General features: G+C 35.3%; 5 protein-coding genes across 5 annotated transcripts; 2 read left to right on the forward strand and 3 right to left on the reverse strand.

The window, feature by feature from the left end:
* Positions 1-90: 90 nt before the first annotated feature.
* Positions 91-2497, reverse strand: LOC140825295 (uncharacterized). The gene is made up of 2 exons (XM_073186980.1): positions 2267-2497; positions 91-1856 (listed from the first exon to the last, which is right to left on the reverse strand). The coding sequence occupies exon 2, from the start codon at positions 1715-1717 to the stop codon at positions 422-424; it is 1296 nt and encodes a 431-aa protein (XP_073043081.1). The 5' UTR covers positions 1718-1856; positions 2267-2497; the 3' UTR covers positions 91-421.
* A 1969-nt stretch (positions 2498-4466) lies between these two features.
* Positions 4467-6820, reverse strand: LOC140825296 (uncharacterized). Its single transcript, XM_073186981.1, has 4 exons — positions 6224-6820; positions 5959-6023; positions 5305-5381; positions 4467-5175 (listed from the first exon to the last, which is right to left on the reverse strand). The coding sequence occupies exons 1-4, from the start codon at positions 6428-6430 to the stop codon at positions 4688-4690; spliced, it is 837 nt and encodes a 278-aa protein (XP_073043082.1). The 5' UTR covers positions 6431-6820; the 3' UTR covers positions 4467-4687.
* Positions 6821-12802: 5982 nt separating this feature from the next.
* Positions 12803-15385, reverse strand: LOC140825297 (actin-97). The gene is made up of 5 exons (XM_073186983.1): positions 15246-15385; positions 14564-14631; positions 13912-14305; positions 13141-13754; positions 12803-13049 (listed from the first exon to the last, which is right to left on the reverse strand). The coding sequence occupies exons 2-5, from the start codon at positions 14621-14623 to the stop codon at positions 12984-12986; spliced, it is 1134 nt and encodes a 377-aa protein (XP_073043084.1). The 5' UTR covers positions 14624-14631; positions 15246-15385; the 3' UTR covers positions 12803-12983.
* A 3854-nt stretch (positions 15386-19239) lies between these two features.
* On the forward strand, positions 19240-27383 carry LOC140825299 (probable plastid-lipid-associated protein 13, chloroplastic). Its single transcript, XM_073186985.1, has 6 exons — positions 19240-19685; positions 25074-25156; positions 25253-25349; positions 25453-25690; positions 26730-26782; positions 26865-27383. The coding sequence occupies exons 1-6, from the start codon at positions 19647-19649 to the stop codon at positions 26958-26960; spliced, it is 606 nt and encodes a 201-aa protein (XP_073043086.1). The 5' UTR covers positions 19240-19646; the 3' UTR covers positions 26961-27383.
* On the forward strand, positions 20067-22821 carry LOC140827998 (uncharacterized). The gene is made up of 2 exons (XM_073190967.1): positions 20067-21375; positions 22337-22821. Exons 1-2 carry the CDS (start codon positions 20250-20252, stop codon positions 22537-22539), a joined length of 1329 nt encoding a protein of 442 aa, XP_073047068.1. The 5' UTR covers positions 20067-20249; the 3' UTR covers positions 22540-22821.
* Positions 27384-27440: the final 57 nt, after the last annotated feature.

Consider the following 27440-nt stretch of genomic DNA (forward strand, 5'->3'; position numbering starts at 1 on the left):
ATAAAAAAATTTAAAACCCCAAGAATTCAGTCAAAATACCAACCACATTCCCGTACATGAATTTTCCTTCTCTAAGAACTCAAAAAATCATTCAGGCAAGAATTCAGACTAAATTTGCTTGGGCACAAAAACCATATAAATTTGTGATGGTTATTTCAGGTGCAACTATAATGAATCCAACTCAGTTGGCCCCATTCCACAATTTATACATGCTACATCGATCAAACAAAGTTCTACCTTAAAGCTTTAGCAATCAAAATTTGGCGGGTTAAGACAGTTCCAACCTTAATAAAACTCAAATTTACACCAACAAATGATCAAATACCACATGTAGTAGGAGTGCCTATGGGGTGCTGTCCGTTTAAACACACGAGTTTCAGGGTTTTACTCACTCCGAGTCGAAAGCATAAATCATCTTGTCTCAATTTAGTCTCCTCCTCCTAGGTGCACGGGAATCTCCGGTATCCACGTCAGAAATCCTTGAAGAATTGTTTCTTCTTCTTGAAGACGAAGTAGAGAGGGATACCGTGGAGTCAATTTCAATAGCATTATCAACTGTCTGACTCTCAGAGTGTATAACAGCGGCAATGCTTGATAACGAATCCCTATCATCAGCAGGTGGAGGCAGTTCTTGATTTACGTCTACCGGATGGTCGTGAAAGTAAGATTCTACTAACCTCTCAGCAGCCAGACTCTCAGCTGAGTTTATTACAGATGTAAGATTCAACAATGCAGCAGCTGGATGTGAATTTGACCTACGAAGTAAAAATGATGAAAGCCGGTGACTATCCCTCACCTCATAATCAGCTGGACTGCTTTCCCTCAAGTCAATTAAGTCCTCAGATGGATGAACAGGGACAGGAGTTTGTTCCCTTCGCATCCCTCTTGAAGTTAGAATTCGGTTAAGTAACGAGTTACTTCTCTCAGGTGAGTCGCGAGGATCATCAATATTTCGTGGCTGCGCTTGGGAAAATTCCCGACTAAGATCGAATGTACTTCCAAGTCGTCGAATCATTTCCTCCATCGGGATAGTGAATGCTGTCCTCTGAATAGCTTGCCTCCAGCTCTCAACCCGCCGTGCTTGAGGCCGGAGAGGAATCTTCAGGCTAGAATCCACACTTGTCTCCCTTATGCAATTTCCCCGGCCATATATCGGAGTCAGATTTTTAATCGTCACCTCTCCCTTGCAAACAGGACATTCCTTTGCATCTGAATGATGATGTAGCCATCGGTATAGACAAGGCCAGCAAAATAAGTGACCGCAGCAAGTAACTACAGGGTCCTTCGCCAAATCCAAACATATATTGCAATCGAAAAAGCTTCCGTCATCACCATCATTTTTCCCACAACCTTCCTTGCTCAGACCTCCATCTTCCAAACAATCAATGCCATTCTCAGACACTTTGGCAGGCCCAATAGACCTTTCATCTGCTGCGACACTACCCTCACCAGTATGCTGTTCAATACCCCCACTTAATTCGAGGGCAAGATTCCTAGTTTCAGGCGGAATAGGAACTTGCCTCCACAAGGACCGCCACCTTTGACTCCTTTGCCTAACTGCATCCCTTACCCTATGAACAGGACCATCTAACCAATCCTCCAAGTTCATAGAAACATATGGATAAGATCCTGATCCAGGTGCACTCTCATAACTTGAATTATCAAGAGGCCCCAAATTGAGATCAAGATTTCTTGAACTTGGATTCTCATCATCCATCTAAAAAATCGAGAAAACCCAAACTATAGCCAAAGCCCAACCTTCAAAACAGGACTTTCGGGTTTATGCCCGAAAAAACAAAATCTCACAATTTTCTCGAACAAAACAAGGCTTTCAACCTGATTGAAGTTGTTGAGCACTGAAAAATTAAACCCAGTTTGTTTTAGCCTAAAAAGAATCCAAATCCAGCTTTAAACGACAAAGCACTAGAGAATTAAAATCAAGAATCGGTTCCAGTCAACCGAAGAACCCCAGCTTTTCAGGACAGTCAAACAAATAAAAAAACCCACAACTTTATCACTGAAAAAAGGGCAAAGGTGAAAGAAACAATCACAAAGATTTTAAGCAAAACATCTGAATTTCAAAATCCAAACTCAAGATACGTCTTAATAACTGCTCCACGATGAAAACCAAAGCAAGGGTTTTCATCTTTACGGAGACAAAAGCCGCAAAAGATACCAAGAATAAAACTTTACACTCCAAATACATATATCGTAAAACAAAGTGTATAATAACAAAAGAACGAATTACAGGAAGAGGGATAGACACCTCTGGAAAGCAAAAATTGTATTTTTCAGCTGAGAAGCAAAATGGAGGAATTAGGGTTGCGAATTAAGCTGGGAAATGAATATCCAATAGATTTTTCTCTCCATCTTCCGAGCGAAGAGCGGGAGAAAAGGGATCTGGGGGTTGTATTGATAAGAAATGCTGTGTGAATTGGGTTCAATCAACTCAGAAAGCTATGGAAGGAGAGAAAGAGAGGAAACATTCTGTCTAATTTTCTGAGAACCGGGACCGTGTGGTGGGGCCAGACCACAGCCCATCACAGATATTCGGACATTTGGGCCAAATTAATTGGGCCATCTTTTGTGAATGGACCTATGAGCGAAGTCAAGTCAAACATATTTACTAAATTCCGAAACATTTCATTTTTCTCTTTTCGTGTTATTCCTCTGCACAGCAGTATATAATTATATATAGAATCGTTGCATTTATTTATATATAATAATAATTAAAGTAATATTTTCTTTACAAAATGTAAGCGAAGCCTAAATTTTCGTTGCTATTTCAATTTCGATAAAATTGTAAATTTGGAAGATGTCAAATCTTGATTGAAATCTTGTGAGTCCAGCCCAGACACGCCTTATAAAATATCCATATTCCTTAATTTTTAGAATATGTATTATTAAACAACTAAATTTTCCCTCCTTCCTCTTCCATACATCATGTACGTATCTTCTTGGATCTAAAACCTAAGAAAAATCCCTTTGATTCGGACTTTAATCGAGAATATAAAGAAATCAGGAGTAGCCACAGCCACAACAGCATCAAAACGTTGGATTTATCCGACGACGCTATGATGTTGTTGTTGTTGTCGCCACTTTCTGCTTTCTTCTTTGTGTATATATATATGTGCAAGATTGATCAACGGATCAAGAAACGTCGGTAAGTTTTCTTAATTTGATTATGATTTTATATATATCTTGAGTTTCATTCATGTTTTTTCAAGATTGTCTCTTGCAAGATAGGTAGTCCGAGTTCAATTAATCGATCAGGAGAATATATATTATTGCTTGATTGTTTAATTAAAAAGAAAAGAAGAGAATTTTTAATCGCCGTCGATATACTCTTGTTTGATTGTTCTTCGTGCATGCTTTTCTTCTTATTCAGATGTCTGTAATTATTTGTAGCCATGCAGATGCGTGTTTACTGGTATCTATGTTTCTTGATGAATCTTTTCATTTATTTATGGGGAACATAGTTTTTTATTATTATTATTATTGTTTTGTTTTTATCACTCGACTCGTATATAGTCTAGCTAGCTAGCTCAATTACAAAACCCAAGAAAATAGAGACTCGCAAAACTGGCTCTTAAATCTTAATCAGACATGAGTACGCACACAAAATATATATATATATATATATATATATATATATATATATATATATATATATATATATATGTATATATATGTGTATGTATGTATATATTGGCCCTTTTGTGATGAACGTGAAGATAAAGATAGATAATGCATGAGAATTGATAATTAGAGTAGAGTTTAGAAATATCAGTTTATTTGTCAAAACTGAACAAATCGAATTTAAGGAAATTTTTTTTTTGAACATGAACTCGAGGAATTTTCATGCATGGATATTATATATTTCTATTCGCCTCTGGTTTTTTCCCCGTTTTCATTTATTGTGGGTTTGCTTAGTTTCATTGGCTCTGTGTTTTGTAGTTGATTTGAGTTGGAAATCGAACTGAATTATTAAAACCAGCTAAGTTATTGTAAATGAATGATTGAACCGATTAGTTTTCAAGTGAGATTACAAACACTTAAACTCTCTCTAAGAATGATTTTTGATATAATTTGTAATTAATGAAATAAAAATTTCAGGAATATTAGGAACTGAGGCCTTAGGACCCCCTAGCTATTTAAAACATGACAAAAATTACAAATTGTTTAATATTTACGCAGAAGTTAAAAATACACATTAGCTACAGCAAAAAATATTAAAATCGAATCATTATTCTTTAACTCAACTTTTTATTAGACGTGAATCACTAATATATACTCACATATTAGATGCGATTAAATATAAAAAAATTATAAATCATTGGTGCTCACATAAGTGTGTATAAACAACATCAACCTAATTATAAACTCACAAAGTACTGATAAATTTAATAAAATGGGTTGGGATACCAATGAAAACCTTGGACTCGTGAACAAATTAAAAAAAAAAATTACACAGACAGCAAGTAATCATTTAATACATAAAAATTATATTTTTAACACATACACACTGATTCAAGTATCTTGAAACATTGTATATATAGAGGATATAGCACCATGTTCATTTTGGCTGTTTTGTGAAATATATGAATCAAAAGCATGAGCATACGTCCCAACACATGCATAACTAATCCATCATCATTTGAAATAGAAACACACCCGTCTCCATGCATTAAACTTGGCTTAGCAAGCTGCTTATTGATCTAGCTTTCACCACGCCAACCTTAGTCCTTCTCTTCGTAACCCTCGATGGTTGCGGCAGCCCCAAGTCTCTACTGTTCAAAGGATGTGCATCACCGTTATGATCCACCTCATGGCGCTGGCGCACACTACTCATGCTTCTAACCCTCCCTTTGCCTAAATGATGCTCACACAAGGCGTATCCGACAAGTGTAGGCTGACAGCACCGCCACCCCCGCCCATTAACACGGCTGCAGCGCGAGCCCTCCACGATCACATTCCCTCTTTTACTCTTCTTTGCACTAGCAGCAGTTGAACAGTGGTTAATATTATGAGCTACATATTGATGAGTTTGAGTACTTAAGTCACATTTCTTGTTAGTTTTGGACTTCATTCTTGCACTCGTTTTTGTTTCCTCCTTTGGGCTTCTTTCAAAACTCCCTCTTCTCTTCTTCAACGGGACAAGTACCTTAGTATCCCCTTCACGCCAATACCCCATGTGAGCAAAATAAATAATATAGCACAAAACATACAAAGAACATGGAAAATAATGATAATATGGTCAACTTTTTGCTGTTAAATTTGATATGCAGTAGGATATATATATACCTTCAGCAACAGCAGCAGCAGATGGCCGCATAAAAGTATTATTGGTACATTCTTCCTCATATGGAGTGTTATTTTCCCTGAAAGTTAAGAGCGTTGAATAAGGATGATTTGGTTGAGAAATAAATAATCAACGCAACAAATACATAGTAGCATGGAAAATAATGTGTAAAGAAAATGAGCTGGGGACCAGCATGTATCCCCATGCTAACATGCACCACATGGGGGCACTATTTTTTCCCATTATATAGAGAAGAAATAATGAAATAAGTTGAGTTCCATATAGATAGATACAGGCTAGTGTATCTAGATTGGATGGGATGGAAGGGTAACCATAGTTGATTAAACAAAACACCATCAAAACATACAGTTTCTCCACTTACAGTAAGCATTTTTTACTAGGGTTGAACTAGATATACATCACAATACCCCACACCCAAGAGCACAAGCACACGCACACACCCTCGACCCTTTTCACCTTTCTCAGTTTTTACTGGGCTACTAGCTAGAACTTAATTTTTAAGGTTTAAATAATTAGTGACAGAATTGATTTTTCCCCTTTCTTTTTTGTGTTCTTTACCGGCCATAAGAATTCATGAAAGAAGAGAATTACACAAAAAAATTTGCAGTTACTTTTCTTCTCGTTCTTTTAATCACCTGATATCATTGGTAGCACGCTTCATCTTCTGGTCCTCTCTCCAAGTCTCATCATCCCCAAATTCCTACAGGAAAAGAGAGGCAGTGACTACAAATATTGAAATAAATCTTAATACGTATGCTTCAGTATTCGCACCCGAGTGTTAGAACTCATGGTGCAAGTTGCAAACTTGAAACTTTAACCCCAAAAAATTATAACTCTCAGTCTTTGTACGTTGAACAAGTCTGGTATCTAAAATAGATGTTTTCTCTAAAAAGTCTTTACCTTTAGCTTCATCCTCTCCCCATTATTATTGTCTTGCGGTTGAGCCCATCTGGTATTACTGTTACCCGTCGCCATAATTTTATCGGACGGCTGTCTAGGAGGATCAGAGGTCTGCGCAGCCTCTGATTTCGGTCGCTTTGCCGTTGACTGGCTGAGATGGAGATCTGAGGCAGTAGATGGCTGCGGAAAACGCTTCCTGATCCTCATTGTTCACAGATTAAACCGTGAATTTGACTAAAGCTACGCACAAAGAAGTTAATGCTGTAGAAGAAAGGGGGTAATCAAGAAGCGAACGAGCGTTCAAAGACGAAGTCTTTGGGAGAGAAAGAGATCATAAAAAATACATGTCCCGCAAGAAAAATTGTAGCTTTAGGATGCCTCTCCCTCTCTCTTTCCATATGTGCTGTTTTGTGCGTTTCTCTCTCTTGACCTTTATTTGTTGCACCACACACATGAGGAGCGGATGTGTGTGTGTATGTCCAAAGGGTAAAATATAATTGTTGCTGGTGGCGCGTGCGAAAGAGAGGTGCGGGTCCGGTGGCGGGTGGCGGCGTGGAGTGTCAAATTGTGTACGGGAAAAAAATTTAGGACAGTTTTTAGGATGCCAGCTATTGATTACGTGCAGTTTGATTAGGTTTGGCGTTTAGAAGGGATCGGTTTTAGTTATTTTATCGATTAATTCACAGTATGAATCGGTGTGGTTCGATAGTTGATTTATTATTTACTTTGATAAATTTATTATCATTTTTTTTAAAAAAATGGCATAAATCAAATTTATGCATGTCATTTTTTGCTTTATCCATATTGTTTATGATATATTATTACATATGAGACATTTAAAATAGTTATTTTAGAGGATATGAAAACATTTAATTTTGTGATTATTTTTTTTATTTTATTGAAAACCTCTTCATGTCACTCCATATTTTACATTTTAAAAAATATAAATAAAACTTCTATTTTAAATAAAACAACTATTCTAAATTGAAAATAATTTCGTGTCAATCATTTATTATTAATTAATCAAATTAAAATAATAATAACATATATAACATGTATTTTTTTTACTAGTTTTAGTTATTTTTTCAATAAATTCTGTTTTGCTGAGAGAGGCTATGATGCTTTTATCATGTCTTTTGTTTCAATCAGCAATCAGAACATGCGTATCGTGTGAGCCAAATCGTTGCTTTTTTTTTTTTTTACCGAAGTGAAGATTAAATATTAAACAATATTTAAGATATTATTTTATTATCAATTAGGTATGCAAATATATAATTCATTTTTCACATATGGTAAGTGACTCGGCTTAAAATCTAATTTATATGTATTTTTTTATTTTTCTAGTAAGTTAAGTTACAAAGGTGTGCACGTTATCAAGGCATGACACCTTTACTGTTATATTACATACAAATACAAATACAAATGGCAAAAACTTGTATGAGATCGTCTCACGGATCGTATTTGAGAGACGGATATCTTATTTGGGTTATCCATGAAAATGTATTATTTTTTATGCTATGAGTATCACTTTTTATTGTGAATATGAGTAGGTTTGATCCGTCTCACAGATTATGATCCGTGAGACTATGAGTATCATTTTTTATTGTGAATATGAGTAGGTTTGATCCGTCTCACAGATTATGATCCGTGAGACGGTCTCACGGGTCGTAGTTGTGAGACGGATCTCTTATTTGCGTCACCCATGAAAAAGTATTACTTTTTATGCTAAGAGTATTACTTTTTATTGTGAATATGGGTAGGGCTGACCCGTCTCACGGATTATGACCCGTGAGACGGTCTCACATGAGTGAGATTAGTGTTTTTAGATTTTAAATTTAGATAAGGAAAATAAAAAAGTCAATGAATTTGAAATACATACTTGTTTCTTAAAAAAAAATCTGCATTTTTCACATTAAAAACAATGAATTATTATTCTGTGTGCCTGAGTACGATTATGGAATTTGCTTGAACTTAGAAAACTTTTTTCTGTGCTATAAGACTGTTTAAAAGTTTTTTAAACAAATAATAAGGAAAATTTATTTTTGGGAAAACGCAGAACATTGATTTTGTTTCATAATATCATAACTATTTAACTACCTCAGTAGTAAAGAGATGATTATTATGAAATTTGTTTGAATTTCTTTAAAATTGTTTTTTTTTTGTTGCATGAGATTTATTTAAAGTACTTTAATACAAATGTTTGGGAAACCTCTGCTTAGGATTAGATTCTGAATGCGGAATGATGGTGAATACGGAATACCTCGTCAAATTCCCCACAATTCTCAAGTTTGTCACTTGATTATTCTGAATGCGATCTTAAGCAGCACTAGAGTCCAATCTTCATTTATTGAGAGAACTGCTACACAGAAATTTTAAAATTATCGTTTCATTACATGAGCCAACGACAAGGAAAGCAGCTTTCTCTGTCAAATTCATGACTTGCAGTACCCATTATCCTCCAATCGATGGATTAATAAGAAATGCAATTTATTGATAACAGTTAACCAAAAGCACGGAAGGAAATCATCACCTTGCTAAGCAAAAGGATGAAAAATTATACAAGATCTACTGGTTAAAAAAATGGAAAACATAGAAAGAAAGTCAAATGTGACAAGATTTACAAAGATTGCTCCGAGCATAATTTCTGAAGAACCAGAGTATGATATACTAAAGCACACATATTCTCTGAGACTAGGTCCAAGATGCAAAGTGAGGCCTCTGTCTCATAGAACTGAGGTGCACCAAGACGACTAGCTTAAAATCTAATGTATGAAGAAATTCATGTTACACAATTGAGAAACAATAAAGGAAATCTTCATTAGTTTACTAGAAAAGTGGATGATTCATACATCCAAAATTTTCACCCTTAATATGTGACCTCTTCAGTAAATGCATGCTTAAAGTACACTTTGAGCCTTTACGACACATTAAGGCTCATATTTCACAGCCAAGGCACGTGGCACAAGGTCATGCTCATGCATCACCAAGCCCTGAGTCTAACGTGCACTTCGTGAGTTTTTAATCACCTGATCCCACCATAGGTAGACGCACAAAAATCTGTACTGATAGCAGTAAATGTTTCTTATTCTAAGCAAAAACAAACTGCATGAGGATGAGATGGAAAGAAATCAAGAAATCCAGTAGTTTTGATATAAATTAAAAGACTTCCATCAAATACCAACTTACTTGTGCTCGGATTCATCTTGTATGAATGCGTCTTGTATGAATGCGTGAAGTGCTTCCCAGTTAAGGAGAATGAAACAAACAAAAGAAACAGCATTGGTAAAAGCAGCTAAAACTGCCAATCTTTTATACCTGTTGTACAACATCTAATTCTCTCAGCTGATATTCTCGTGACATCCTATTCTTTATGAAGTAATTACCTCGTGTAATCACTTAATTGCATTCGCAGATCAAAATTACACTAAAATTACAGATAAATATAATGATGATAATACTATTTAATAGAATATTTGATCACAAGTAGAAGGGGCAAATCCACCATGGATAAAAACCGTCGCCCATGCCTTTACTGACAGCACCTTCCAAACTACAAGATAGTTGAACTCTAGTGCAAGGCAGTTCTAGGTACTACCAAAGTTTGACCAATTCATGTCGTCGATGCATAATTTCCCTAGTGTCACTGTAAGATCATGAAACAACCATCAGGAATCTTACCAATATGTATATGCACGATCAGGCTTTTTTTGAGAAGCAGCCATGGCAGATAGTGAAAATGATTAGAGGCCGCACCTAAATGTCAAATAAAATGCGTCAGAAACCAAACCTGAAACGCTCAAAAACCATAAATTAGAATACAGTATACGATATAAAGTAATAAAATATCACATATTTGATTCCATTTGACTTACGAGATGAATTTAAATAACAAAACTGAGATACATCTACCAAGAATCAAATCCAGCTAATAACATTGAAATTTATCACGTGACTGAACCAACAAATATAAATTGCAACACAGCGGTTGAATTTTATCTTGTTAGGAGATGACACAACGTAATTCAACTTAATAATGCAGATATCTCACCCAAACAAAAGGAGAACGAAAAGAAAAGAAGAGTGAAACATGTTGAATTCATGAATGTAACCACATTTCTATACTTGTCTTTCCATTCAATTCTTGCAAATACAAGAGATCAGAATCCCTTCCAACAGGATAAAAAAAATTATGCTTTCATCATCATGTCTAACTGGTTACTTGCCAAGTAAAAGACTTTGCGCCTCGTAAAACCAAAACCTTAAACATTACTAGAAAGCAAGGGCTTAGGAGTGCGAGGGTCCACGGAAGCGTTCTGATGAAACGAAGGCTGCCCGGAGAAAATAAATCGACGAGCTGTATCTTCCCGAAATTGAAATATCCGACGTACGATCCCGGGGAATCGACGGCGGAGTCGAGTTTCTGATAGTTAAAGGATGAGCTTCGACCATTTGTACGTGGGAAACGCGAAAATTCGCTCATTTGGGATATCGGCAGAAATGAGGAGCAGCAAAATGCTCCACTCCGCTGTATGATTTAGGGCACCCACATTGGTATGTTAATGGGTGTTAATAACACCCATTAACATTAAAGCACCAATGTGGGTGGAGGTGTTATTAATTTTTTGTGTCAAGTCAGCAGAAAAATTCATCAGAATGAACGCCGTTAATCCGAAATTTGCGACGGTGTTTGAAACACCGTCGCAAATTCAAAAGCGTCACTACTTTCTTATTTTTTTTAAAAAAAATCGCAACTTGCGACGGTTTTGTAAAAACCGTCGTTATTTGCGACGGTTTTATTAAAAACCGTCGCTAATAGCGACAGTGTTTGAAAAACCGTCGCTAACATTATTCAGTTCTTTCATAGATTAAATACTACATATCATATTTAGCAAACTATAACGGCTAGTTTTAAAATAATATTATAAAATACAAAGTACAACGGCTAGTTAAATAAAATAATAATAAAAAATCACTATAAATACAAATCAATTTCTACAAATTTATTCATTCATCCAACATATTGCTACTCATCAACCACACTCCAACATATTTTTTAATGTCTTAATAATATTTTAATGAATATTGGAAATAAGTTATTTTTAAAATAATAATACTATTTATTTTCAGTAATATTTGTTGTAAAATGTTAAAAATATTAGAAAGATATTGAAATATTAAAAATATAAAAAAATGAGTAAGTGGACAGTGGGACCCATAAATAATGAAAGTTGAAATTAAATGAATGTGGGTGTGTGTTAATAATGGGGAAGTGTTAATGTAATGAATATGTGGCTCGTGGACCCCATCATTTTTGATGAGATGGAGAGTTATTAACATAAATTAATTCCGACGGATGCGGATGCCCTTAGGGACTGAATTCAGTGCAGATATCAGGACGACTACTGATTTGAATTTGGACCATTTTGGAGAGAGCGTGTTTACATTATGTTCTACTTTTTTTAAGTGACATAATCCAAATATGACTATATTCATGGATAGTATCGTGCTTTATTTCAATTTCATTTGAACGGCTACAATCTTGTCACACATATAATTTTAAAAAAAAAATAAGTCTTATATATACATAAACAAATCTTGATCATTCATCATATCATCGGAATAATATAATTAGTATGAAATAATCCGACATCAGTCATGAGTTTGTTACACAGTTAGAAACAAACTAGATTCTTAAAGGACCGGTGCCACTACACGTTTTCTCCATTTAATATTTTCCAGCACATAATTCCCTGTTAGAGCATCCCCATTCGTTGGGTGTTTAAACACCCAACAACTCGTCAAAAAACATAGGGTCCATTACCACATAATCATTATAACAACATATCTCTTTTAACATTCAAACTCATTATTTATGGGTCCTACTGCCACGTACTCATTATAACAATATATATTTTTTATCCACATTCTTTTAAACATTCAAATTCATTATTTAAATATTTAAAATAAAAATAAAATATATACAATGATTTACAAATAAAATTTAAAAAAAGTACAAATTTGATTTTTTTAAAAAAACCTGAAAGTCAAAATTTAAAAACAAAATTTGAATGAATTTTTTTTAAAAAAAAAAAACCGAAATTCAAAATTTGAAAACAAAATTAAAATAATTCAAAATACTTTGGGTGTGTAAGCAAATCAGCGACGGTTTTTAAAAATCCGTCGCTACCGTCGCTAATTATCCAATTTTTTTATGCGTTTATACATGTGAACACCCCACACCCTTTAAACACCCAATGTGGGTGCCTTTATCATTAACTTGATGCAGTCGTATTATTAATATGAAAATAACAAATTTCTTATATAAATCCATTGATATAAAATTTAAAAAACACTATTAGCTTTTTCATTTTTGGCCAAACCATAGGGTTACGAATGTAATGAATGGATGTCGTTTAACTAAATTTAAGATTATTTTGGACAGGTATACACAAGAATAGATTAAAAAAAATTGATTTAAATGTGCATTCAATTCAAATGCTTAGTTTAGTAAATATTAGTGACGACGTAGATGTTTCCTCCAACGACAAATGATAAGAATGCCGGATGAACTAAGAAACAAAGAGAGAAGCATGGTGCCATTCATTTCAATTCCCAACTCTACTACAATTCAATATCAATCTTGAAACAACGAAAACTTTTAGCAAGAATAATATCTTAAAAATTTAAAGAGCAAGTTAAAGAATAAAAAGAAACTAATAAGAGATTCATATAAGAAACAACAGCGGCAGCACAATTTCACTCAGAAGCATTTTCTGTGAACAATGGAAGGGCCTGATTCGTCGTACTCTGCCTTGGCTATCCACATCTGCAATAGAAACACACAGATCCCTCAGACAGGGGGTCCTTTTTTGGTGACTACAAAAGAATGTAAAACGAATTTAACGTCGACTGTTTACCTGCTGGAATGTACTGAGAGAGGCCAAAATCGAACCTCCGATCCAGACACTATACTTCCTTTCAGGTGGAGCCACCACCTTAATCTTCATGCTACTTGGAGCCAATGCCGTAATCTCCTTGCTCATCCTGTCAGCAATACCTGGGAACATAGTCGAACCGCCACTCAGTACAATGTTGCCATATAGATCCTTCCTGATATCAACGTCGCATTTCATGATGGAATTATAAGTTGTCTCATGAATTCCAGCAGCTTCCATTCCAATCATTGATGGCTGGAAGAGGACCTCAGGGCAACGGAATCGCTCAGCACCGATAGTGATCACTTGTCCATCAGGAAGTTCATAGTTCTTCTCCACAGAGGAGCTCGTTTTTGCGGTTTCCAGCTCTTGTTCATAATCTAGAGCGATGTAAGCAAGCTTTTCTTTTATATCCCTCACGATTTCCCGCTCTGCTGTTGTAGTGAAAGAGTAGCCTCTCTCGGTCAGTATTTTCATGAGGCTGTCTGTGAGGTCGCGCCCAGCCAGATCGAGACGCAGGATTGCATGAGGAAGTGCATAGCCTTCGTAAATGGGGACAGTGTGGCTGACACCGTCACCGGAATCAAGAACAATCCCTATCAACATGGAACATAGGTTGTAATATGGTGACTTGAGAGTAATCTTAAGCAACATTCAACAATAATACCATATTATCGTTTCTAGTTGGATAAGGACTAGAGAGACAGACACATTCTTAAACAATAGAAAATTTTCGATTAGCATTTTCCTCACCAGTTGTGCGACCACTCGCATAGAGTGAGAGAACTGCCTGAATGGCTACGTACATGGCAGGGGTGTTGAATGTCTCAAACATGATTTGAGTCATTTTCTCACGGTTGGCCTTGGGGTTAAGAGGAGCTTCGGTCAAGAGAATCGGATGCTCTTCTGGAGCAACACGAAGTTCATTGTAGAAGGTATGATGCCATATCTTCTCCATGTCATCCCAATTACTGACAATTCCGTGCTCGATAGGGTACTTGAGTGTCAAAATACCTCTCTTGGATTGAGCCTCATCACCCACATAAGCATCTTTCTGACCCATGCCAACCATTACACCAGTGTGACGAGGGCGCCCCACAATGCTCGGAAAAACAGCTCTTGGAGCATCATCTCCAGCAAATCCAGCCTGTCATTCGAGATCAACAAAAGCAATCAGCTCATTCCCAAAATAGCAATCAGCCTGATCGTTCAAGATCATGACAGCTTCATATCAATGGGAAAATCTTGATAATCATATATCAAATTTTTATCAGAAATTTTTTAATGTCAGATCTGATTTCATTATCATAGCACGTCAAACTAACACAAGATTTTACTGATTCCGTGATGGTCACTGGACAATGAAGTTTAGTCATAAATACAAATGGAAACACCGGAATCTTACCTTGACCATTCCTGTCCCATTGTCACAGACAAGAGGCTGAATATCCTCACCTTCTGCCATCTTTTAACCTACACAGCCGTAAAAAACACAATCTTCCATTTATTCGTTCATTCATTTTCCAGGTACGTACACGGAAATTTCGTGAACATAAAAACATAAAATGGAGTTTAAAGCACATAAAGTTAGGATAAATGGCCAGTATGATGAGGAAAATAAAATTTTGATCAAGAAAACTTCTTGTTGAATGAGATTGCATCAGAGAATTCGGTCATTTTCAGAATATTAATTGAAAATGCCAACATAGTAGTGTCACTTATGTTCCGATGCAACACTGCAAGTGGAGAATAAATAGGGATGGACAAATAAAAGAACAAGGAAACATCAGGTCTTCGAGGACAAAATATGATATGGATTGACCGGACCATGATAAATGGTCGTCAAAATTTCAACACTCTGTCAACATGAAACTCTCATTAGCAGATCCATGCATCAAGAATCTGATGTAGCATAAGCATATGTATCTCATAACAAAATCCAAACACAAAAGCAATCTCAGAACAGATCGAGATAATAAAAATGGAAAAAGACAGACAACTGATCAAGATTCAAAACTTTCCACCAAAGTGACGGAAATTTTCGAACTTTCAATGAGAAAAGTGAGATTCAGGGGCAAAGATCGAACCTTGCTGAAAATGGCTCTCTATTTTTCTTGCTGGTGTGATGGAATTGTTTGAAAAATTCTCTCACCCTCTCTAATAAGCAGTCTGTGCTTCTTTTGTAAGAGACGCCCGCCCTCTAGTTTAAAAAGGGCAAATGAAACTCGACCCCAGATGAAATTCAGCTGAAATGATCCTTAAATTATTGTTAAAGAAGATCAGCACCGTTGATTTTTTGTGGTGTGTGGCCCCCATGACAGCTTCACTTTGGTGGTGGATATAGCTGTCTGGCTTTCGATTTCTTTTTTGCTGTGTGGACGATTTTACCCCTCACTTTTGAATTCGTTCCCTGATCTGCCCCCTCTCTACTATATAGGGGTGAGAATGTGAGATTGGACACTTCCACATCAAATTCCCAAGTCAACCAATTATTTACACTTGTTAAGACTTAAGACTCGTTCGGTACGTGTGATGGGATAAGTAAATGATTAGTAATTAGAGTGATTAAAAAATAAGATATATGGATTAATAATATGGTTGGATAAATAACATGATGTTTTGTATGATTTTAAAATGATAGATTAATTTCGTAAATTTTATTGCAATAAAAAAATACCCCAAGTATTAATTAAATATATATATTTAAAAAATAATTGGATAGATAATTAAATATTTATAATTATAATGTACATTTATTAAAATTAATTAAATATATTTATTAAAAATGTATTTTAAAATATTACGGTAATCATTAAACAAAATAAATTAGAATTTAATAAATATTTATTTTTATAAAAGAATTAATTAACAAGATTAGAAATTTATAAAAATTTAATTTAAGATAGATTTTTGCATACAATTTATTTTCTTTAAAATGATTAAAAATAATAAAAATATGTGAAATTAATTTATAAAAAAATATAATAAAAATTTAAATATTATATTAATTATTAAATTTGCACTAATTTTAATTTTCATATCATATTGAAGAAGACAATTCAAGGGTATTATGGTCAATATACAATTTTATTATTATCACTATTTAAGAATTATCATTATCACACCTTTGAAGATGGATATTTAATCACTCAAATAACATAAATAATGAGGGTTTTCAATCATAATCAAGAGGTATTTAATCACTCAAATAACATAAATAATGAGGGCTTTCAATCATAATCAAAGACCTCCATGTTAAATAAAAAATAAACTAAATATGAGATAAGAAATAATTATTTAATAATCATCCTTGTATAACAGATTTTCCAAACCCCAAAGATATCCCCGTGGAGAGTGGGCTCCAAACAATAAACAGAGATGGGCAAATTTGTCTCACCGCAAAAAGCGGAAAACCTATTTTAAAAAAAAATAATTGTTGCACATTTATTTATTTATCTCTTTTCCGCTTTTTTCATGTGGGGAGGGAGAGAGGAGAATGTGATCGTTTCCAGCTCATAGACCGCGAACCGGGGTTCTCGTTTTGACCTGTTGATCAGGTCCAGTTAAACGACGTGCATGAACCAGAGGCCGGGAGGTAGCCCATTGCTTGGGCACAACATGTTTGATACGAATCGTCAGAAATAGTTGATCTATTCTATTTAATTAAAGTTTAGTACACTATAAAACCATTTAAAAAAAAGATCAATTATTTCTTCTAATTTTATCCTTGTACGATACTAATATTACGTTTTTGTTGTTTTTTTAAAAATAAAACAAATTCAACACACATTTTTTTATCGATACTTCAAATATCAATTTAGTCTCTCCATAATTTGTCAAACTTTAATTTAGTCTATTGATAATGATAAAAAATATTGTACACACATGCATCGCATACGCAGAATAACTAATTATTATTATTTATTTGGATCACGGAGGAATCGAACCCTTGTTTACAAAGGTTTATGTAATTACATCGTCCAGATGATAACAATTAATTAATTTTGGATACATAAAAATGAGCTAAAATTCTAAAATCAATAAAATAAGTTTTTATTTATTTTTCAAAACTGCGCATTGTTATATGAATTTGCAATTGAAACCCCCAATAGATTATCAATTAGCCAAGTCTGACGATTTTTTTTTATTTATAGTTAAAATTCCAACTGATAAATCTTTTTGTTAGTGCATGTGTGTCGAATTTGTCGTCCTTCGAATTTGATCTGATTTATTCGTATCAGTATAACGGGGAAAAAGTAATCGTTTTCTATAGTATTTATTCATTTAAAACAAACAATTCAAAGGGTTTGTTTAACTATAATTTATGAAATCACAAAAACTTTTATATGATAGTCTCATTGATTAATTTTGTGAGACATATATCTTATTTAAGATTTGATCTATTATTTCATTATTAATAATATAACTACAATCAAATCTCATTGATTTATGCTATGTTTTAAACAATATGGGTGTGCAATTATTCAGTCAAACCGAAAAAACTAATTTTTTCGTATTTTTTTCTAAGATTTTAAAAAATTGGTTAAATCGATTTACTTTTGTTTTATTTTTGAATAATTCGGTTGAACATAATTAACCTATTTATTATAAATTTTTAATATAAACTATATGTGGGCCATAATAAATAAAAATAAGAGGTTAACCTAATTTCATATTTCAAGCCAAATTACCGTAGATGGGCCGAACTTTTTAACCCATTATGTCATAGTTCAACACAAATATGTCATAACGAACGAATATTCGTTATAAGTTATTGTATCAATCATATCGAAAATTATATATAATATATCATAATGAAAAGTTACTGTCTAATATCGGTATTGATACCGATTATATCGAAATTTTGTAATATACCGAGATTTCGACATGCCATTTTATATCGAAAAAACTATATATTTTTTATTTTATACTATTTGTTGAAAAATATTATATGGAAATTTCGATATCGTTACCATATTGTACTAAAATATTCAAAATTCAGTATTTTCCGATATAACAACTCAGTATACCAAAATGTCAGTCTTTTTTCCACCCCAGGCCACACGCCAACACTTTGAAGAAGCAAGATTTTTTTTGTTTCAAATGTCAACTTTCTCAATCTGTTTCATCGAAATTTTGATTAATAACTTATTTTAAAATTGATTAGTTCAATCGACAACCCAATAGACCGGTTCACGCCCGAGGCCTTACGTTTGAACACGTTACAGATGGGAAATTTAGGAGGGTGATCTATAAAGAAATCAATCGTGTTAAGTTTTTAAAAAGAACATTTTTAAAAGATACAGAAAATACTTGAACATATATTATCACGTAATCACCTAAACATAAATATTGAACAAAAGCATATATTAAATTAGTTTATCGAAACTTTCGAATGCGTAGGTCTAAAATTCGAACCAAACGCAAACAAAATTAACAATGTTTTAGGTGTTGAACTAAGTATCATGTAAACAATGTCTTGCGCAGGTTGTTAAGTTGGTTGCGACATTTACTTTATTTTCTGATGATTGTTGCCACATTCGTGTTATCAACAAAGAACTAAGGATGCAAATGGATCAAACTCACTAGAGAATTTTTCGAGTCATGTCTAATTTTATTCTAACGTAATATCAAAATATTTTAACTATTTTATTGTGAATAGAAATGAAACAAACTTGAACTCATATGAACTTAAGTTTTTTACTCATATAAAAATGTGATTTTTAACGGACTCTATTCAATTCAATCCATATGTTCTATTTGAGTTGTGCATTACGAAGGCCTTCTTGATCATTAATTAAATCAAAATATTTCCAAGTCAAAATCAATTAAAATATCGTGTATGCATAAATCCTGTGAAGACATATACAATCATAATATATGCCTAGTTTGTATCGAAAGATGTACTTGTATGTACGCATCATATATTAGAAATCTTTAATGAAATATAATTTCAAAAGTTAAATAATAATTTTCTTCAGTAAATCATTGAATATTTGTTTTCCTGTCTTTTATCGATGATTGCTGATGGCCATAAACAATTTCAATGTCAGCTTCTTGATTGCTTGACCAAAACGCCCCTGGCTCAATGCTCCGTGTATGACAAACTCCAAGCGTCCACTGACCACAGAAGAGTTTTGGGAAATCTTTTCGATTCATACCGAGAATTAACAGAATCCCAAGGTTTTTTTTTTTGGCTTCAATTTATTATATTTGATAATTGTTTTTACAAGCATTTTCACTTTTTGGAAGAAGTTTGGAATGGCTGGTTCATTTCAGTTCGGAGCCTATTAGCATCCACAAGAACGCTCCCACCCAAAAAGTCCTCTTCTCTACCTCTCCAGTTCTCTGTTCTCCTTTGATTTCTTGAAAACAAGAATTATGTGAGTTGTTTGAAACTTCGAAATGTGAAAAGGAGGACTAGCAGAAAGTGCAGACCTGTGGTTTCGCAGACATCGCAAGGACCTTCGGCTGCTTATGCTAAAGAAATGGAGAGGCTCGCCGCTAAAGAATCTCTGCTTCTCGCTGTAAGTTTTTTTTAGCCGTTTGAAAATCATTTTTCTTCAGTGGTTATGTATTTGCTGGAATCTGCTTCAAGGTATTTGTTTTCAATATATTCGGATTTTTTTAATGTTGAAAGAGGTAAGGACGGAATTTGCTTTCAATTATGAGCTCTTTGAAAGAGATTGCGTTTTTTTGTTGCTCTTATTTGCTCCAAAGATTTGTTCTTTAATGTTATTTGTGTTTAGACTTTTATTAGATATTGCTGGAATTGTAATTTTTGAATACAAGTCTAGGTGTAGTGAAACTGTGAAAGCTTGTAGCTCATGTACTGAATCTTCTTTACTGCCGATTGAATGTGTTAAGGATAATTACAAAGATCAAGAGATGATTATCACCAATAAAGGAAGAAATCAGTATACTCAAATCAAGGATCATCATACACATTGATTGACATAATTAGAGATTGACATATGCAATTAGTTTCGGACTTTCCTTTTTACCAAAACTTGTACTTGTATTTATTTAGTGTAAAATCATTGTAAGAAATATAGAGAAAGAGCTTCCGTTCACTTATTCTCTCACTTCTCATGGTATCAGAGCTTGACCCTACACCAACAAACCAAAACAAAATGTCTTCAGCTTCTTCTTCCTTGCTAAAGCAAGAACCTGAACTCAATTTGCAGTCATTTCACCAATGTTTTAGTTTGATCTCCATCAAACTAAATCCAAGCAATTTTCTTCTGTGGCGATCCCAAGTCATCCCACTAATCCGCAACCTTGGTATCTACCATCACATCCATGTGAATGAAAAACCAACAGAAGAAATTATGAATGAAAAGGGAGAAAAACAAATGAACTCCCAATATCAAATCTGGCTAACAAATGATGGACTCCTAACTTCGTGGCTCCTTGGAACCATGACAGAAGATGTCCTTAGCACGATTTTTGGAGAAACAGGAACTGCTTTTGATCTATGGACATCACTAGAACAACAACTACTCCCCATCACCATCGAAAAAGAAGGAAATCTGAAACATCAGCTAATGGTAATTAAGAAGTGTTCTCGTCCACTTGGAGAATACCTTAAAGAATTTAAATTCATATGTGATAATCTTGCGGCCATTCGGAAACCAGTTCCAGATCTTGACAAGGTCTTCCAATTTGCAAGGGGCTTAGGTGCCCAGTACACAAATTTTCAAAATGCTTGGCTTACAAAACCACCATATCCTTCATTCAACCAGTTTGTCTTGGCTCTTCAAGGCCATGAACAAACATTAGCATCACAACAAGAGGAAGAGAAAACATACATTCAACATGCTCAGGCCTTCTTTAGCCAAAGGGGACGCGGACAAAATGGACGAAGAGGACGCTTCAACTCTCGTGGCAGAGGTTTTACACCAGCTGGAAGATACAACAACATCCAAAATACTGCAGTGAAACAACACCAGAATACAAGCCCATTGCCCAGAAATTTTAATCACTCTCCGAAGATGGAAATTCGGCACTTCAACAACTCAAACGATCCTGATAAAGTTACTTGCCAAATTTGTGGAAAGCCAAATCATCTGGCCATTGAGTGTTGGTACAGGTTTGATTATTCTTACCAATCAGACGACTTACCCCAAGCTCTTGCTGCAATTAATCTTAACAGTGAAAATGATCCATCATTTTACGTTGATTCTGGGGCTACTGCGCATATGACAAATGATGCAGGTAAATTATCATCCTTAAAATCTTACAAGGGCAATGACATGATTTTTGTGGGTGATGGAAATGCCTTACCAATCTCTCATGTGGGTGATGCACATGTTTCTACCAAAGAAGGGAAATTTAAATTAAATGATGTGCTTGTCGTTCCGCATTTGAAAAAGAATCTGATATCTGTTGGAAAATTTGCATCGGATAATTATTGTACCTTTGAATTCACATCTTCTGATTTTGTTGTTAAGGATCAAAATCAAAGGATAATTGCGAAGGGGCGTAAAAAGGGACAGTTATATGCCTTGGATGGAGTTTTTCATGAAGCCTTGAGCGCAATAAAGAAAGGAGGTTCTACGTCTACACTATGGCATCAACGATTAGGACATCCTAATTAAAAGTTATTATCTTTGTTAGAAAAATGTCATTGATGTTTCTTATTGGATAGCTAAATCAAACATATGTATCAGCTGTCAAATGGGAAAAAGTTGTAGACTCCCCTTTAAAACCAATAATAAGATCTCAAAGTTTCTCATTCAAAAAATTCATTGTGATCTTTGGGGGCGAGCTCCTATAGCCTCAAATCAAGGTTTTCGATATTATGTGATTTTTGTTGATGACTTGAGCAGATTTACATGGTTATATCCTTTAAAGAAAAAGACAGAATTTCTTGATTGCTTCATCAAATTTCAGAAACTTGTGGAGAACCAATTCGATCAAAGAATCAAAATTTTTCAATGTGATGGTGGAGGAGAGTTCAGTTCAAATACTTTTATTGATCATATTCAGAATTGTGGAATTGATTTGCATGTTTCTTGTCCTGGAACTCCCCAACAGAACGGTGTAGCGGAACGAAAACATCGACATATTGTTGAGACCGGACTTACCATGTTATTCCATGCAAATTTACCTTTATCCTTATGGGTTGAAGCTTTCCTTACTGGTGTATATTTGATTAATCGTCTACCATCATCAGTTCTGCAGAATGAAAGCCCTTATCACAAGCTTTATAACAGATATCCAGATTATAATGGCTTGCGAGTGCTGGGATGCTTGTGTTTTCCTTCCTTGAGACATCAAGGTGGTTCGAAGTTTGTCAAGAAAACATACCCATGTGTTTTCATTGGATACAGTCCAATACACAAAGGGTATCGATGCCTAGAGCCAAAATCAAAATGAGTATACATTTCGCGACACGTCATTTTTGATGAACAAGCCTTCCCCTTCAAACCAACACAGCTGGTCCAAAAATCTCAAAATTTTTCCCTGTCAGAATTTCCGAATTTGGATGAGCTGATTGGCACGTCGGAAGATTTTTCGAAACAGGATAGTTCTCAATCCTTAATTGCTCCTAATTTCATAAATTGTTGTGACAATATTTCAAATGCAGATGTCAATACTTCCACAAACTTGGAGATGTTTGGTGCTGATAGTACAGAATCTCAAATCATTGACTCATCAAAGTCATTAACTACAGAAACTTGTGGCCCTTCTACACAATCGCAAATTATGCAAAATGACTATGAGCATGCTGAAGAAACTTCGATCGAGCCAAGGATAGAGTTATTATCCGAACAACCACAAAATATGGAATCTCAATCACCTCTCATTGAACATTCTGAAGCAATTTCTCAAACCACTGCTCGACCAATGAGACAACGCAAAACGCCTTCATATTTGCAAGATTATGCAATTGTTGCCACAAAAGAATCCCTTCCATCAGAACCAAACAGCCTCAAAGAAGCCTTAAAAGATCAATGCTGGATAAGTGCTATGCAAGATGAACTTGATGCTCTCAAGTCAAATGGTACGTGGGATTTGGTTCCTAGGCCCTCTGGCGTCAACATTGTTGGCTCAAAGTGGATTTATCGAATTAAAACGAAACATGACGGAACAATTGATCGCTTCAAAGCTCGTTTAGTTGCAAAAGGCTTCACACAAGTCTCGGGTGTCGACTATGACGAAACCTTCAGTCCGGTAGTTCGTCCAACTACCATACGGCTGGTGATTGCTCTTTCATTGTCATTCAAATGGCAGATGAGGCAACTCGATGTTAAAAATGCTTTCTTGCATGGTAATCTTAAGGAAATTGTTTACATGGAACAACCACCAGGATTCATCGACTCCACAAAGAAAAATCACGTTTGCTTGCTTAAGAAGTCAATCTATGGATTGAAGCAAGCACCTCGTGCTTGGTTTGACAGACTCTCTCAATATCTGCTACAACTTGGATTTTATTGTAGCAAATCCGATGCTTCACTTTTCGTCTATCGTGCTAATGATATTATCGCTATTATTCTCATATATGTAGATGATGTAATCTTTACAGGAAACAATGATGCATTTGTTCAAGGATTAGTTGATAAGCTGGGCCAAGAATTTGCTATCAAGGACCTCGGATTACTGCATTATTTTCTTGGTGTTGAAGTGAATTATTTTCCTGGTGGTGTGTTCTTGTCGCAGCAAAAGTACACTCATGACTTGCTTCACAAAACACAGATGCTTGAAAGTGTTGCCTTCTCTACACCCATTACGATAAAAGAGAAAACGCAACCATCAGATTCAGAGCCTGTCAATGGGACTGATTTTCGAAGCATAGTAGGTGCACTACAATATCTCACCTTCACGAGGCCAGACATAATTTATGCTGTCAACAAGGTTGCTCAGTTTCTCAGCAGCCCTACACTAATTCATTTCAAGGCGGTGAAGCGTATTTTGAGATACTTAAACGGTACACGAAATTTTGGTGTTCGATATATAACTCAAAGTCCTACAACCCTCTATGCCTTTAGTGATGCAGATTGGGCTGGTTGTCCAACCACCCGAAGAAGTACTACAGGATTTTGTGCATTTCTTGGTGCAAACTGCATCTCTTGGTGTTCAAAGAAACAACCCACTGTGTCCCGCTCTAGTTCTGAAGCCGAATACCGATCCATGGCCTCCACAACAGCAGAAATAACTTGGTTGACATTCCTTCTTCGAGACATTGGGATTAAATTATCACAACCACCACAACTGTTTTGTGACAACATTAGTGCACTCCATATGTCAGTTAATCCGATGTTTCATGCACGGTCAAAACACATTGAACTTGACTATCATTTTGTACGCGAGAAAGTTGCGATGGGCTATCTTGTCACACGATACATTCCGTCCTTGTCTCAGCCTGCTGACATCTTTACAAAACCATTACATAAGAATGCTTTCCAAAGGTTTAGAAACAATCTGGGTGTTTGTCCCCCTTCATACACCAGATTGAGGGGGCATGTTAAGGATAATTACGAAGATCAAGAGATGATTATCACCAATAAAGGAAGAAATCAGTATACTCAAATCAAGGATCATCATACACATTGATTGACATAATTAGAGATTGACATATGCAATTAGTTTCGGACTTTCCTTTTTACCAAAACTTGTACTTGTATTTATTTAGTGTAAAATCATTGTAAGAAATATAGAGAAAGAGCTTCCGTTCACTTATTCTCTCACTTCTCAGAATGAACCTTCAGTTCAGAGATGTTGGGGGATTTGAGACATTGGTCACTGGGTAAATATCAGATATGCAACGGATTGATGTAAATGAAAGAATAGTTGGCCTCGAGGGGTTGAATCCAACTCCCCGACCTACAACTTAAGTTGTTTATTCTATCACTTCTACTCTAGGATTGGATTTTCGACAAGGTGTTCATTTTCTGCTTTCAGCTTTTCAGGTCTCCTTATTTAGAAGGTCATGGAAATTTGAATGGTTTGGATCAGGAAGCCCTGGGCTCCTTGCTGCTCAAATTGTATTCGAGTTAGTTTCAATTTATCTCATGTTTTGTTTCTGTTTAAACAGAAAAATTACTTTTTTGGTTGTCATTTGGTGCTGATCCAAATAATTGTTTCACAGGAGGTTTCCGGCGGCATTGGCAAATTTGTGTAGATTGGATGTGAGGATTAAGGATAGATATGCAAAAATTACGGCAAATTTGAATTTATTGAATTCGGTACTAAACTTCTTCCATCCAAAATGGTTTGGTCCTTTCTTACTCGTTCAAAGTCGATTTATTTTTTGTGTGTGCATTACAAGTATCCCTGGTCAAAGTGCAGGTAGAAAGTAACTTCATTCTCAACAGCAAATTATCTGTTGAGGGACCACTTCGAATGAGCGAGGAATACATTGTAGGGCTATTCGAGTCCCCCCCCCCCCCCCCCAAAAAAAAAAAAATTAAAGAAGAATCAATCCCTCAACAGCTAAAAGGTTCTTTTGATCAGGCCAATAGCACGGTGCAACAGCTTCCTGTTTCCATTAGGGATGCAGCCATGAGTGGTTTCAAGGTCCCTCTTGGTGAGCATTTTATTCGTTTTCTTCTCTGCTATTAATAATTAAAGTTTGCTTATTCCACTAGAAGTTGGTTTATATTAGTATCATCAAGTGTTTTTTAGTATCACAAAGTAGAGGCAGCTAACATCCCCATGCACGTTCCTCAATATTTCTGAACATAAAACTTTGATAACAATGCTTTGTGCAAGTATAATTTCATTGCCTCTTTTGGCAGCCCTTTTCCTTGAATTCATGTAGTTTGATATAAGTTGGCCTTTTGCTAGACGAGATTTAAATTGAAATCTATACAACAGTGCTGCTGCTTTCTAACCCTCAACTTGTCGAACTGCAGAAGCTCGGAGTGCATGATTGTTTGTATTTGTGGAGGTTAATCATGATCTTTAAGGTTGATTGCGCACCCCATTTGGTGCTACAGGGATTCTTACACTCATTGATTTGTTTGCAACAGAAGAAATAACAGTGAGGTCCGACTGTGAGCATCCTCGGTGCAACACTGCTAGAGAACCACCCACATTTCGCTTTTTATAAAAAGAAAAAGAAATTTGAGATATCTTGGTTATACTCAAATAACATAATTTAGTAAATGGAGAGGATTTCTGTTGAGAAAATGTCGATTTGTGTTTTTGTTGTTGTAATCTGAATTATATGTATATTCATCTATCTTAGTCACGGTTCTCCCTTGTCCTGTAAGAGCTTCATAGATGCAATTTTTCCCCAAGTGTAGCACCTTTTCTGGTTTGTTTCACACTACCCGTGCAGGCACTGCCTGCACGGGTAGTGAACGGCCCGGATCACTCCTGTGGAGTGATCCGGGCCCACCTCCATGTAAAAAAAAAAAAAATGACTCAGAAAAATCCGAGCCGTTGGATCGACCATTGCAGGCAGTGCCCGCAGGAGTAGGGTCGAGTTAACCCCTTTTCTTGCCTAAATGAGTTTACTTTGGCTTCTATATTTCGAACAAAATCTTGAACAGTAAGTGTTGCATATTAGAATTTCTGTCCTTTTCCCCTATTTCTTCCTTGAACATGTTTTCAATCTGCAGGTAGGACGTTTCAGAGGCTGTTCTTGATATCCTATCTTGATGATGAGATAATGGTAGGTTCTCGTTGTTTGTTTACATCTCTAACTGATACATCTATGGTGGTGCATCTCAGTTGGCTGGTGTGAATGAATGCAGATTGCTAGGAGTACTGCTGGAGTTCCTGAGGTCCTCACAAGATTAGATCCTGGTCCATCTGTGGTTGTCAAACCGATAACCGAGTACGAGAGTTGAAGGAATACATCTAGACTCCCTTAGTCCCTTTAAACAGATGGTAATATCTTTTATTTGATTCAAATGTTTTAAGGCCCATGTGAAAAATGACGAATAAATGAATTTTTTTTTCCATTTCATCAATCTCTATAAGCAAATGATGAATAAACTAATGCTTTTTTGGGGGGAACCTAAACTATTGTGCACTACTACTGTTTTTAAATCATTTTTAACATAAATATATATAATTTAACGTCATTCTCGATTCTTCTATGGATCTTTTCATCGTCTCATTGACTCATTTGCGTGTTTGTGCATGTACAAGTTTGTAATTGTTAGAGAAACCATGATCTTTTTGCACTTAATACAATTGTCTGTTGATCGATGTTCTCTAAAAATCTGACTCATTGACTATTTTTATCATATTTTCTCACGTTCGTCTCTGTCGCATTTCAGAGATCACAGTAGGCCAAACATGCAATGTTGAAAAGAAAACATAAC

The sequence above is a fragment of the Primulina eburnea genome, chromosome 3 (assembly GCF_022965805.1).
Source record: "Primulina eburnea isolate SZY01 chromosome 3, ASM2296580v1, whole genome shotgun sequence".
Lineage (NCBI taxonomy): Eukaryota > Viridiplantae > Streptophyta > Magnoliopsida > Lamiales > Gesneriaceae > Primulina > Primulina eburnea.